The 13,922-nt window shown below is 24.1% G+C and overlaps 5 protein-coding genes across 5 annotated transcripts; all 5 read left to right on the forward strand. All coding sequences in view use genetic code 6, as the record gives it.

Moving 5' to 3' along the window:
* Nucleotides 1-344: 344 nt before the first annotated feature.
* On the forward strand, nt 345-2,141 carry TTHERM_00035380 (ABC transporter family protein; the record flags this gene model as incomplete). Its single annotated transcript, XM_971945.1, has 1 exon — nt 345-2,141. One exon carries the CDS (start codon nt 345-347, stop codon nt 2,139-2,141), a length of 1,797 nt encoding a protein of 598 aa, XP_977038.1.
* Nucleotides 2,142-3,190: 1,049 nt separating this feature from the next.
* TTHERM_00035390 (lipid transporter family ABC domain protein) lies at nt 3,191-4,993 on the forward strand (the record flags this gene model as incomplete). The annotated part of the gene is made up of 1 exon (XM_971946.2): nt 3,191-4,993. The coding sequence occupies one exon, from the start codon at nt 3,191-3,193 to the stop codon at nt 4,991-4,993; it is 1,803 nt and encodes a 600-aa protein (XP_977039.2).
* Nucleotides 4,994-6,047: 1,054 nt separating this feature from the next.
* On the forward strand, nt 6,048-6,662 carry TTHERM_000035398 (hypothetical protein; the record flags this gene model as incomplete). Its single annotated transcript, XM_012797129.1, has 1 exon — nt 6,048-6,662. The coding sequence occupies one exon, from the start codon at nt 6,048-6,050 to the stop codon at nt 6,660-6,662; it is 615 nt and encodes a 204-aa protein (XP_012652583.1).
* Nucleotides 6,663-7,987: 1,325 nt separating this feature from the next.
* On the forward strand, nt 7,988-9,875 carry TTHERM_000035399 (ABC transporter family protein; the record flags this gene model as incomplete). Its single annotated transcript, XM_012797130.1, has 3 exons — nt 7,988-8,205; nt 8,259-8,536; nt 8,593-9,875. The coding sequence occupies 3 exons, from the start codon at nt 7,988-7,990 to the stop codon at nt 9,873-9,875; spliced, it is 1,779 nt and encodes a 592-aa protein (XP_012652584.1).
* Nucleotides 9,876-11,784: 1,909 nt separating this feature from the next.
* On the forward strand, nt 11,785-13,800 carry TTHERM_00035400 (lipid transporter family ABC domain protein; the record flags this gene model as incomplete). Its single annotated transcript, XM_971947.2, has 2 exons — nt 11,785-12,276; nt 12,454-13,800. The coding sequence occupies 2 exons, from the start codon at nt 11,785-11,787 to the stop codon at nt 13,798-13,800; spliced, it is 1,839 nt and encodes a 612-aa protein (XP_977040.2).
* Between the last annotated feature and the right edge of the window lie 122 nt (nt 13,801-13,922).

Raw genomic sequence — 13,922 nt, forward strand, 5'->3', positions numbered from 1 at the left:
ATTAGAGTTTGAATGAACTATTTTTATTCATTAAGTTTTCTATTTTAAAATATAAATTAAAGATTGTAATTTGATTATCTTTTCAATTGTAAAGCAAATCAAGCCAGTTAAATTTTTTAAATTTAAGTAATTTAGTTTTGTAATTTTTTAATTTATTGATTAGTTAAGCTTGCATATTCATTCAAATGTTAGGAAACTTCATATTAATTTGTTTGCTATCTATTTATTATACATAGTAGATCTATTGCAATCTTTTAAATACTCAGAAATATTTTGTAAGAATTTTTTTATAAATTAATTTAACAATAAAAAATATATTAAAAAAATTTTTTCATTCTACTAAAATGAGCAATTCCAGCGTTTAAAAAGATATCAATAAAGTTATCCCTTACAATCCTTCAACAAAAAGCGGAGTCGATATTATTTGGAGAGATGTCAAGTACACTGCCCACACTAAAAAGTATCATCGTGAAATTTTAAAAGGTTTATCTGGCATTTGTAAATCTGGTGAAATGACTGCTATTATGGGAAGCTCTGGTGCAGGTAAAACTACTTTGCTCAATATTCTCTGTTGCAGAGCTGATAACTCAGATGAAGTTAAATTATCTGGAGAAATTACAGCAAATGGACAATCTTTCGATGCTAGATCTTTTTCTAACTTTGCTGCTTATGTTATGCAAGAAGATCTCATCATGGAAACTATGACAGTTAGAGAAGCCCTTCAATTCGCTGCAAATCTTAAAATGACAGGAAATTAATAATAAAAGGATGAAAAAGTAAATGAAGTACTTAAAATTATGCGCTTAGAAAAATGTTAAAACTCTTTGATTGGAGGTATCACTTTCAAAGGTATCACAAAAGGTGAAAAAAAGCGTACATCTATTGCTTTTGAATTAGTCAGTGATCCCGATGTGATATTTTTGGATGAACCTACAAGTGGTTTAGATTCTTTTACTGCTTATAATGTTGTCGATGTTTTATAACAGTATGCTAGAGAATAAAACAAAACAATTATTTGCACCATCCATCAACCTTCATCAGAAATTTTTATGAAATTCGATCGCTTAATTCTTTTGGTTGATGGTAAATTTATCTATCAAGGGCCAAGAAGTAAAGTAATCCAACATTTTGCTTCATTTGGATTTTAATGTCCTTAGTTAAGTAATCCAGCTGATTATTTTATGAGCATTATGCACGCAGAATCTCAAGAAAATAGAAATAATTACTAAACCTATTTTGAGCATTTTGACAAAGACTTAAATCCTTTGATTGAATAAGAAATTTAATAGCATAGCAAAGATTTAATTGTTCATAAATCAGGACAATCTCCTTACCTTTAACAATTAAGACTTTTAACTATCCGTTCTTTTTTAAACATGAGAAGAAATCCTATTTTAGCTCGTTCTAGAATTGTATAAGCAATTATTCTTGGCTTATTCACGGGTTTAGTTTATTCTCAACTCCCTGATCCAGCTACTCATGCAAACGATTAACGTGCTGTTAATGATTATAATGGTGCACTTTTCTTCTTAGGTATGGTTATGCACATGAACACATTATTGCCTATAGTTCTTACTATCCCAAGTGAAAGACCTGTTTTTACGAAAGAAGAAAATGCTAAATTATATGCAGTATCAGCTTATTTCTTTTCTAAGTTGATAGTTGAGAGTATAATGATTATATTATTACCTATAATATACGGTAGTATATGCTATTACATGATTGGATTGAATGCAGGTTTTGGAAATTTCTGCTTTTTTATTTTTATCAGTATATTACAAAGCTTTGTTGGTAATGCTCACGGCATGTTGTGTGGTTCCATTTTCAAAGACGCAAACACTGCAATTACACTTACTTCAATAATGATTATGCCATTCATGCTCTTTGGTGGTTTTTACAAAAATTCAGATGATATGCCTGCTTGGAATAGATGGATTTAATGGACTTCAAATTACAGATACGTTTTTGAAGCTTATGCTCGTAATAACTATGAAGATAGTCCTTTCCAAATAGATCCTGTTGCTTAACTTGGTTTAAATTTTGGTAAATGGAAATGCGCCTTACTTTTATTTGTCTTGTTCATTGTCTTCTAAATGTTAGCTCTTCTCTTACTTAAATTCAAAAAGTAGCGCATGCAATGAAAGATATAAAAAATACTAAATATAAATAAATAAATAAAATTATACTAACTTCTTAAAATTTAACTTAAATAATTTTATTTTCTATTTTACTTACTAAATTTCTATAAATATATATTACATAAGTGTAAAATCATATCATACTTTGCTCAAAAAATCTAAAAAACTTCAAAATTTCATTTTTTTGTTTCAAATCAATTAAATATAAGGAGAAACAATTTTTTTTTTAAAGTAAAGGAATACAGTGTATAAAATGAATAATCAATCGTGGAGAAAAAATATGGCAAATAATATATTTTATAAAAGATTATTTTAAAGCCCTTTCATTGAATTAATTTTTCATATTTCAAAGTAAAAAAAGCATGCCTAATAAAAACATCTTTATTTATTATAAAAAAAATTAATTTTTTATATTGAGAGTGCTTATTATTTACTTGTAAATATATTTTATTAAGAATAGGAGAGACATCAAAGTTATTTAGAATAGAAGACATAAAGGTAATTTCTATTTCTTTGTATTTAGAGTTTTATAATAATAGTGGCTATCATATTAAATTTTTCTTTTAAGATTCTAAAGAATGTGAAAAGTCTTCAACACTTTTAACAAGTAATTTTTTACAAAATATAATAAGTCTATTTGTAAATTTTCAATAAAAATGCTAAATTGCTTTTATTCAATTGCTAGAATATATGAAAAGTCTTCAATACTTTAATTAATTACTATTTTCAAAATAAAATAAATCTATTTGTAAAGATTTAATAAAAATGCTTTGTTACTTATATTTAATTAGTATTTATTTTAATTTTAATTTAATTTAGAAAATTAACATGACTAAATTTTAATAGTGTGTAATAAGTAATAATTCTGATAAATTCTTTATTTAATTAATCTTTAGTTTTTATTATTCATTACAATCTGATAAATTAATATCATTCAAGCGCTTCCTATAAATACTATCTACCTTGACTTAAACTTATAAAATTTACTAAATCGATAAATAACAAGATATTTAAAAACACTTTAACTATAAAAGAAGAAAAATTCTATAAAAATGTCAGTAAAATAAAACATCAATATAAATAACTCAACTAAGAATAATTAAATTGAGAAAAGTGCCAACCAAGGTGTTGATATAGTTTGGAATAATGTTACTTATGAAGTGAACCTTAAGAACACTAAAAGATAGGTACTTAGAGGAGTATCTGGTATTAGTAAGAAAGGTTAAATAAATGTAATTATGGGGAGTTCAGGTGCTGGAAAAACAACTCTTCTGAATTTGCTGTGTTGCCGTGCAGAAAACACTTCAAAGGTTTCGATAAAAGGAGAAATAAGAGCTAATGGAAAAGAATACAATTCTAATGATTTTTCTAATTTCGCAGCTTATGTAACGTAGGAAGACTGCTTAATGGAAGCAATGACTGTCAGAGAAATTATTTAATTCTCTGCAGACCTTAAAACAAGAGGCAGCTAAGAAGAAAAAAAGAATTTAGTAGATTAAATTTTAAAAATGATGCGTTTAGAAAAGTGCTAAAATTCATTGATAGGAGGATTGATGATAAAAGGTATTACTAAAGGAGAGAAAAAAAGAACTTCAATAGCAATCGAATTAGTCAGTAATCCTGATGTCATTTTCTTAGATGAACCAACAAGCGGCTTAGATTCTTTTACAGCTTATAATGTGATAGATGTCTTACAAAAATATGCTAGAGAGTAAAATAAAAATATTATTTGCACTATCCATTAACCTTCTTCAGAAATTTTCATGAAATTCGATAATTTGTTATTATTAGTGGAGGGCTAATTTATATATTAAGGACCTTGCAGCAAAGTAATTGAATACTTTGCATAAATTGGCTTTTAATGTCCTTTCTAAAGTAATCCCGCTGATTATTTAATGAGCATCGTGCATGCCGAGTCATAAAAAAATAGGGATAATTATTCCTTATATTTTGAAACGTATTAATAAAATCTAGCACCAATAATCTAAGATTAAATTCAAATACAAAAATAGTAATTAAGCTTACTCGATAATTAAAAAGCTTCTTTTTTCAAATAGTTGGGTATTCTTATTGAGCGTCAATATAAAAATTTAAGCAGAAACCCCATGCTATTTTAAGCAAGATTAATCTAATCTGCTTTAATTGGAATATTCATAGGAATAATATATCTGCCTCTACCCAGCTCTTACGACCATAGAGATGACTAACGTCTTGTTAATGATTTAAATGGAGCAATGTTCTTTTTAATTTAAAATAGCCACATGAATTCTCTTCTTCCCATTGTACTTTGTATTCCTCTTGAGAGAAATATATTTTTAAAAGAGTAAAACCAAAAGTTGTATCACGTATTACCCTATTTCTTATCAAAATTAATTGTAGAAATTATTATGGTTTTTTTAGCTCCTTTGATTTTGGGAAGTATTAGCTATTTTATGATTGGCCTCAATCCTAACTTTGGAAAATTTTGCTTTTATTAGCTTGTCAGTTTTCTATAAAGCTTTGCAGGTAATGCGTAAGGAATGTTTATTGGTGCACTTTTTAGCAATGCTTAGACAGCTATTACTGTTGCTCCTTTGGTAGTTCTTCCTTTTTACCTGTTTGGTGGTCTATTCAAAAATATTTCTGATTTCCCTGAATGGAATTCCTGGTTTTAATACTTAACCAGTTATAGATATTCTTTTGAAGCTCTAGTACACAACAACTATGAAGGAAGTCCTTTTACTATTGATGTCTCAGAGTAACTTAATTTTACTCTTGGAAAATGGAACAGTGTTTTATATCTATTTTGTTTAGGAGTAGGATTCTAAATAATAGCTTACTTTACATTAAAAATGAGTGTAAAAAAATTATAATGAAATCATAAGTGAAAAATGAAAAAGTTAGACTTACCTATTTAATTAATGTATGTTAGATGTATTCAAACAATAATTAATTTTTACATTTTAAATGTGATATTTTAAAAATTCATTCATATCTTATATAAATTAATTAAACTTTAATATTCATAATATATTTAAATATCCTCAGTTAATTATCAGAAATTTAGTAAATGATAAGTTTATAAAAATATTTTTAAAGCAGAATTTTTTTATCAGTTGTAATTTAAAAATTTTCAAAATCATATTTAGAAATAAAAATTTTTATCAAATGTGAAATAAAATAATTACATCGTAAATTTTTAAAATTAACTAAAACATAAAAAATGATTTCTTATTTTATGGATCATATAAAAATTTTAAAATTTAGCTAGATTTATGTTTATAATGAATAAAACTTTTGATTATCAAATTAATGATGATAAAATTTATCATTCATTTTACATAAAAATACTTCATAATTTGGTATATAAATATTAGCAATATTCATATGTTATTTTTATAATGAAACCTTTGTTTTTTTTTTAGCATTAGAATATTTTATTAAAAGAAATAAGAGCGTTTAAAAATGAAATTAAAAAATTCAACCAAAAAATATTTATTAGTTTTGATAAAATATATTTATTTTTTAGATATTTTATATTAGTTATATTTAAGTATTAAATCAAATACTTAATAAAAATAATAGAAATAAAAATTAATATATATAATGTAAAAATTGTATGATTTTTATTATTACTGAATTCATTTAAAAACTTAAATACATAACAAAATATATTTCGATTCAGTATCTTTAAAATGGAAGATTGATTTTACTTTTTAAAAACAAAGATAGCTAGCTATTGATTTTACTTATAAAAACAAAAATAGCTATTGAATTTTACTCTTTTTTATTTAATAACCATATGATTATACTTTTGCTTTTGTTTTTATTAAGTAGAAAAGATTGATTATTTTTTAGAAATAATTACCTTATTCATTAATAAAGAAAGGCATCTTCAAAAAGTAAAGTGTAAAAAAAGGTTGATTAAAAATGAAAAATTAAATTAGTTTGAAGATATTTTTGCTATTTTTAGGTTTGGTTTGTAACCTCTCATCAGGTTAATAATCCTGCTCAGCTGCGACAACTTAATAAACTTGCCTCAATAAAGCAGACTGTTAATGGAATTTAAATAGCTCTTAAAGTTCATGTTAAAATTTGAATCTATAATGCTCTTTGCTGACTTAATCTTAATGCACTGGAGTATGTACTTTAAATAACGCAAAGGGTAGTTGCATTTAGATATAAAATTTAGGATGCTCAGTTTTAAATCCAACTTAATGTAACTAAAATAGTATGTGTGTATTAAATGGTTAAGTTTGCTCTGATAGAAATTATAATTGCGCTTCCAATGATAGAGCTGGCTGCTTGACTCAACAAGGTATTTGCTATTGGCAACAAACAGCTGCAGGAACTTGTGTAAATACCATCACATGCACAGGTAAGACTTAATAAGACTGTAATAATAACTAATCGAATTGCTAGTGGGTAATAGGAGGCTCATGTGGAAGCAAAAATATAAATATAATTTCTTCAACTAGCTCATATTTAATATAATTTTCTTTATAACTTTTGATAAGTCTTTTAATATTAATTATAACGATTTGATTATTGTTAATTAAGTTAATAAAAATGCAAATTCTTATTATAATAAGATAAAATCTATTTATCTCATTTGTAAATAAATAATGTTATAAGTAAAAGCTAATTACATTCATTATCTTTTCATATTATTAGATCACATTAAAAATAAATTTGGTAATTTACTATATTTTATATTTCTTTAAAATAGTTTTCAAATCTTTTTTCTATTTTCAATTAATTAAAATAGAAATTTGTCCAAAATTGTTTTATTTATTTTTGAGAAAATTCGAATTAAATTTTTAATTATTTTATTTTGATATGTTTGACAGTTTTTAAAATTTTTCACAAAATTTCTTTATTTTTTAAATAGAATATTAATTAATTAATAAGTTTATTTTTATTTTTTATGGTTATTATCAAATTTTCAACACTAATTAATAATAAAAATCCATATTCATTTTCATCTAAAATTAAAAGATTATTTTTGTAAGTATTAATCACAATTCAAAATTATTCTCAAAAAGCAAAAAATATAAACCTACTCACATTTTTCTTGTTCTGAAGCTAAGCTTAGGAAGCAAACTCAATAAATGCTTTGCTGTCTTATCTTTAACTCCATGCTTTTATATAGGAATGTTAAGCTATTTTTCTTTTAAGTTGAGCTTTTAAAAATTTTTTACAAAATATATTTTTTTGTCTATTGCTAATAAAGATTAAAAGTCTTTTTATCATACTTGTTTTTAAAATTAAAAATGCACATATAGATTTAAAGCAGAATTAATTATTTAAAATAATACTTTGCTGAAAATAAATAATTTATATTTTCCATCTTTGATTCGGAGATTTGGAAATTTTTGGTTTACAAATTACAGTCTTTTAAATTAGAATATCAAAGTAAGATTATTAAATTACCATATGGATTATGAATTTTTTTTTTTTGATTAGATAAATATATTTAATTTTTTCAATTTTAATAATTTCGTTAATAAAATTAAGCTCCAATATTTGTTTTATTAGAATATTTAATAGGAAAAACAAAATATGTTAAAAATCTTACAATAAATAATTACAATAAGAAATAATAAATATAAAAATTATATGTAAATGAATAAAATACTTTAACCATTTTAAATTTCGAGATTAAAATTGAGCTTTAAATTTGATATATTAATTAAAACAATATTGAAGTAGATAGCTCAATTGGTTAAAAAATTTATTTTTTAGATAAAAGTATTTTAATTTCTATTTTTAATGCATTAATTTATTAATTTGCTAAGAAAAAAAGTATATTATGCATATTCTATAAAACTTTGTAAAATATTTGAAATTAACTAAAAAAAAGTTGAAATATGATTTAGCAAAAACAAAAATCAGATTTTATTTCCTTCCAAAATATTTCATACGAGATTATTCATTAAAATAATCTATGCTCAAAAAGTAAAGAGGTAAAATCTCGCTGCATTCTTCAATCCTTAACAGGTTGCTTTAAACCAGGCTTGAATTCTATTTTAGGATCCTCTGGTGCAGGAAAGACTTCACTTTTGAACATTTTAGCTGGGAGAATTTAGTAAAAATTAAAATTAATTTTGAGTAACTTTATTTAATTATATTTTCTATAAGAAATTGTGATAGCAAGGTTAGATTGACAGGAAACTAAAAAATAAACAATTAAGATTATGGTGCTGATGAATTCAGTAAATTTGCTGGGTATGTAATGTAATAAGATCTTTTGTTATCAAATTTAACTGTTAAAGAATACATTACTTTTGCTGCAGATATTCGTCTGTCTCACTCTAAATCTGAAAAAAATCTGAGAGTTTTAAATATTCTAAAGCAACTTAAGCTTGAACATTGTTAAAATACTTTGATTGGGGATTAATAATCAAAAGGAATATCAGGTAAATATACTTTTTTCTTTATTTTTACTAAATAAATTTTATCTTTTATTAATTAGGTGGTGAAAAAAAGCGATGTTCAATTGCAATTGAACTTATTGCAGAACCACAAGTTCTATTTTTAGATGAGCCAACAAGTGGATTAGACTCATTCACTGCTTATTAAATTATATGGACTCTTAAATAGTTGGCAATGTCTTAAAACAGAATTATAATATTCACTATTCATCAGCCTTCCACTGATATTTGGCAATTATTTGATAGAGTTCTTTTGTTAGCTGAAGGTAAGCTCATCTATTAAGGTCCTCAATTTAAAACTGTAGACTATTTTAAAAATATTGGATACTAATGCCCTTTGAATAGTAATCCTGCTGATTATTTTATGTAATTGATGAGTTGTTAAGACCCTAAAATTCTTCAAGGCCTTTAATAAAATTATCAAACTCTCTTATAACCATAAATACTGCTAGAAATTCAATAAGAAAACTAAAATTTAGAGAACCAAAGTTAGAGTTTGCCATAGTAAATGATTAAATTATCTTTTGTTTTAGAAATGTGGACTTTGCTGAAGAGATAAGTCTTGAATATAAAAAGACATAGATTGATGGTTAAAACTAGATTAGTTCAAGTCCTTATAAATGGACTTATAACTGGAGCAATTTATTGGTAGTTACAAAGAGATGATGACAGTATGCAAGATTCTCTTTAAATAGCTAAATGCTTATATTTATTGGCTCTTGGTATCTTTTACTAAAGCATGAATCCCTAAGTTTTATCATTTACCACTGAAAGAGAAGTATTTTTAAAAGAATATTCCTCAAAAATGTACTCTTTGTTTCCTTACTTTGTTTCAAAACTCATTCCTGAGCTATTTTCTTGTAGCCTTTTTGCCATTTTAATGTCTTGTATTGTATATTGGATGATAGGATTTGCTAAAACGGCTGAATAATTCTTCTTTTTTATTTTCACATTTATTTTAACTACAAATGTTGGTAATGTGACTGGACTACTTGCAGGTTCTATCTTCAAATAATCAAGCGTTTCAGTACCTTTTGCTTCAACTTTTGTTCTTCCTCTTTTTCTATTTGGAGGAGTCTTCAAAAATAGAAGTACATATCCAGAGTGGATCGGATGGGTTGAGTATATTAATCCATCATTTTACGCCTTTAATGCCTTGGCAGAGAATGAATTCTAAAACACTACTTTCAAATACAATCCTATCTAATTATATTATCTAGACTTTGGGAAGTGGAACAGCATATTAATGCTTGTTGTACTTTACTTTGCTTTTGCCTTAGTTGCTTTTCTATGCTTAAGGAGACACTGTAAAAAATTGTAGTGACTACTTAATAAAAATAATATTTCAATCTTGATAGTCAAATTACTTCAAATATAACTTTAATTAAAAACACTAAGAAATATTTATTAAAAAAATATTGTAAACAATTATTATTATTTTTATATCAGAAATCAATTACTATTATATTCATTTTATTTCTTTACTATTTTACTTCAATTAAAATAATTAATCTTAAAGTAGAATACACTAATTTACCTGTTTACATTAAAAATAATATAAATCAATTATATTTCACTTAAGCATTTAGTTTCTTAAACAAAGAGAAATTAGAATAATTTAAATGAAAAAATTGTTTGGTATCAAAAATAAACTACAATATTTTAGTATTTATAAATAATATTGAAATTCAACTAAAAATATCTTTTCAATTCCTACTTTTTTATATTTTTTATTATCAAATTATTTTCTTAGATATTTATTAAATGTTAATTAATTATTAATCACATCTCTATTAAAATAAAGATTTGATGATGATTAAGTTATTTACTTGTGCAGACCTAAAGTACTTTTAAAAATGGTTCGTTTTAGAATTTGATAAATGAATCAAAATTACATTTACTGAGTTGATTTACTGCTTAGTAGTATAAATATAAATAATTCATATTCTAATTATAAAATATATTATCATTTTGATAATTTTGGAGACTAAATTTTTTGTTGCCTATATTTTAAGTAAGATAGTAGTCTATCTATTATATTTTTATAGTTGATATATCTTATTGCTTCAATAATTCTTCCAATCAATACTTTTAATATTTATATAATTTTATCAAATTAAAGATATAGCCTACCTAAATTAAGTATACTATTTTTATTTAATGCTTAAGAGTATACACTATGGTAGAGACATATTTAATAATTCTCTCTTAGTAAACAAATATTATAAAAATATGACAAAATATATTGGATGACCTAAGTATTATGTATGTATCTTAAGCTATTAATTTTGAACTTCTTTGAATTTAATTCTAAGTTAGTTTCAAGCTGTTGCCTGTAAAAATTGTGAATGTCATCTAATTCACATAAATCCTGATTTAAAAAATTCGCTTATATTAATGAACTTAAATTAAATATTTATTTTAACTAAATTGAAAGCAGAAAAATCACTTTCAATTTTTGCTTTTTAAGTTTTTATTCTTTTTCAATTACAGTTTTAATTTTTCTTCTTCACAACGCATATTATTAATAACTGAATTCATGCTTGCAAATTATAAATTTTAATAGATGTATTATTGGTCACAAAAAATTCTTAACTAAAATATAAAGTAATTTGCAAAAAACTATTTTGAATCTAAAATTATTATGTTAACTCAACTTCATTTATTCATAAAAACTATCAAATCAAAGTATTAAATTTAATTTTATCTTTGATATTATAAATTTATTTTTGATAAAATAAATGAAACTTTTTTAATAGGATTTTTCCACAATCTTGAATCACTCTTAAAATATTTTTTAAAATTATATTTTGCTTTATATAAAATAGATTTTTTTCTTTATTTTTGCTAAAAAGAAATTTATTTGAAGCTATTGTAAGATAATTTTTAATGAAACACCACTTTATTTGACACAAAAAAATTCTTATTTTGAAGTGGTGTAAGAAAATTCAAACAAAGTATAAGCTTTTAAAAAGAAATAATCAGAATGTAACGAAGATATTGTTTAATATTGGCTTGTTTCATCCATAAATTTTTTTAATGTAAATAACAAGATATTATTTGAATTGTATAATAAATGAATAAAAAAAAAAATAATAATTAATTGCAAATAAAAATATCAGAACCTTATAATCAACAAGAGTAATTATCAAAATTTTAATAATATAAGCTATAATCATTTCTGATAAAAATCTTTATATATTTGTTGAAAATTTCTAATATTTTATAATTAAATGAGCTAAAAAACTAAACAACCTTTGCTTTAAAAAGAAAAATCTTCTAAAATGACAGAAATCGATATTCACAATGTTGATATCACATTTAAGAATTTAAATTATAACTTGCTTATCAACAAGAAAGAGCAGCAAAATAAATTAATACTTAATAATGTTTCAGGTTTAATGAAATCTGGGGAAATTACTGCAATTTTAGGGCCTAGTGGTGGAGGGAAAACATCTTTGTTGAATATTTTAGCAGCAAAGATCAAAACATAAGCAGGAAGATGTTCAATTCAAGGAGATATTAGAGCTAATGGATTCTCATATGATAATTAAGACTTTAATTCTTTTAGCTCTTACGTAATGTAAAATGATATCCTGCTAGGTTTCCTAACAGTTAAAGAAGCTATACAATTTGCTGCTAATCTTAAAATGAATGGAACTCTTTTAGAGAAAGATTTAAAAGTATAGGAAGTCATTTCTGCCCTTAAGCTTTAAAATTGCTAAGTAATTAATTTCTTATTTCTAATTGTTAATATAAAAAGAATCTCAAATTATATTTCATTAAGTAGAAGTTTAGTTAGTTTCTTTGCAAAAAATAAAATATGAACATGACTTGTCTTTTAAAAATCAAACTTAACAATTTTATATCTAGATAATAATTAAAATATTTTTTATATAAAGAATACTTTGATAGGCAATGAAATAGTGAAAGGTGTATCTGGAGGAGAAAGGAAAAGAGTGAACATTGCATGTGAGATTATTAATGATCCTTAAGTTCTGTTTTTGGATGAACCAACAAGTGGTTTGGATTCTTATACAGCATACATTGTATTGAAACTACTAAAAGATTATGCTTAGCTTAAATCGATGAATGTTATCATGAGCATTCATTCCCCAAACTAAGATTTATGGGATTTATTTGATTAAATTATTTTAATGGCTTAAGGAAGGTTTGTTTATTAAGGTAGAAAAAGCAAAATGTAAGGCTATTTTGAAAGCTTAGGTTATTTTTGCCCAATTCATATGTGCTAACCTGATTACTATTTGTCGCTTATCTCCTAAAATGGTGATGAATATTCTCCTTAAGATGAAAATAAAGTTACTGCGATAAAAACTTTATTTAACTCTTATGATTAAAAAATATAAAATGAAGTTTTATCATAAATAAATTAAACTTAGGTTTTTAGAGAAATGCATGTGTAAAAAGTTAAAAATAGTTTATTTTTCTAAACTAAATAAATTGCTTCTAGGAATTTGATTAAAATTTTTAGGGATCCACTGCTAATAAAAAGTCGTATTTTATAGACAATAGCCATGAGTCTTATTTTTGGGCTTATATATTTAAATTAACCTAAAATAAGCAGTGATCTCTCTATAAGAAGAATAAATGATAGGAATGGTATAATGTTTATGGATATGATGAATAACTTCATGAATGCAATGATGGGTATAATCATATCATTCCCTTCTGAGAGGCTAGTATTTTTAAAAGAAGAAAACTGTAAAATGTATACTCCTATATCCTATTTTTTAGGGAAGTTTATAACAGAGTTTTTGATGAATTTACTTTTACCTTTATTATATAGTTCTATTATATATTACATGGTAGGTTATTCTACTTAAGAAGAATCTTAATTTTGGATTTATGTAGCTACTTTGGTATTACTCTCATTTTGTGGAAGCGGTGTAGGTTTAACGATTGGAGTTATGTTTTAAGATGTCAGAACTTCCACAGCTATTACCCCAGCTTTTGTTCTCCCTCTCATTTTGTTTTGTGGTATGTTTAAGCAAAGAACTGATTATGCAAGCTGGATTGGATGGATTTAGTACATATCTCCATTTTCTTATGCATTTGAATGTCTGATAAGAAATGAATATAAATTCTTAGAAAGCCCATATAATCCAATCTAGACCTTTTAATATACACTAGGAATGGATACATGTTTTTTGATATTAGCTTTTATGTCTTTAATCTTCTAACTTATATCCATACTAATGCTTTATTTAAAGAGAGGTGTAATATAGTGAAAAATATAACAAAAATATTTATTTTATATTTAAATAATTTATATCCAAATAAGCTAAAATTTATAAAGAAAATAATTATTTTCATTAATAAAACACTTATTAATTTATATTATATTTAAATA

This window comes from Tetrahymena thermophila (assembly GCF_000189635.1).
Source record: "Tetrahymena thermophila SB210 genomic scaffold scf_8254667, whole genome shotgun sequence".
Taxonomy (NCBI): Eukaryota; Ciliophora; class Oligohymenophorea; order Hymenostomatida; family Tetrahymenidae; genus Tetrahymena; species Tetrahymena thermophila.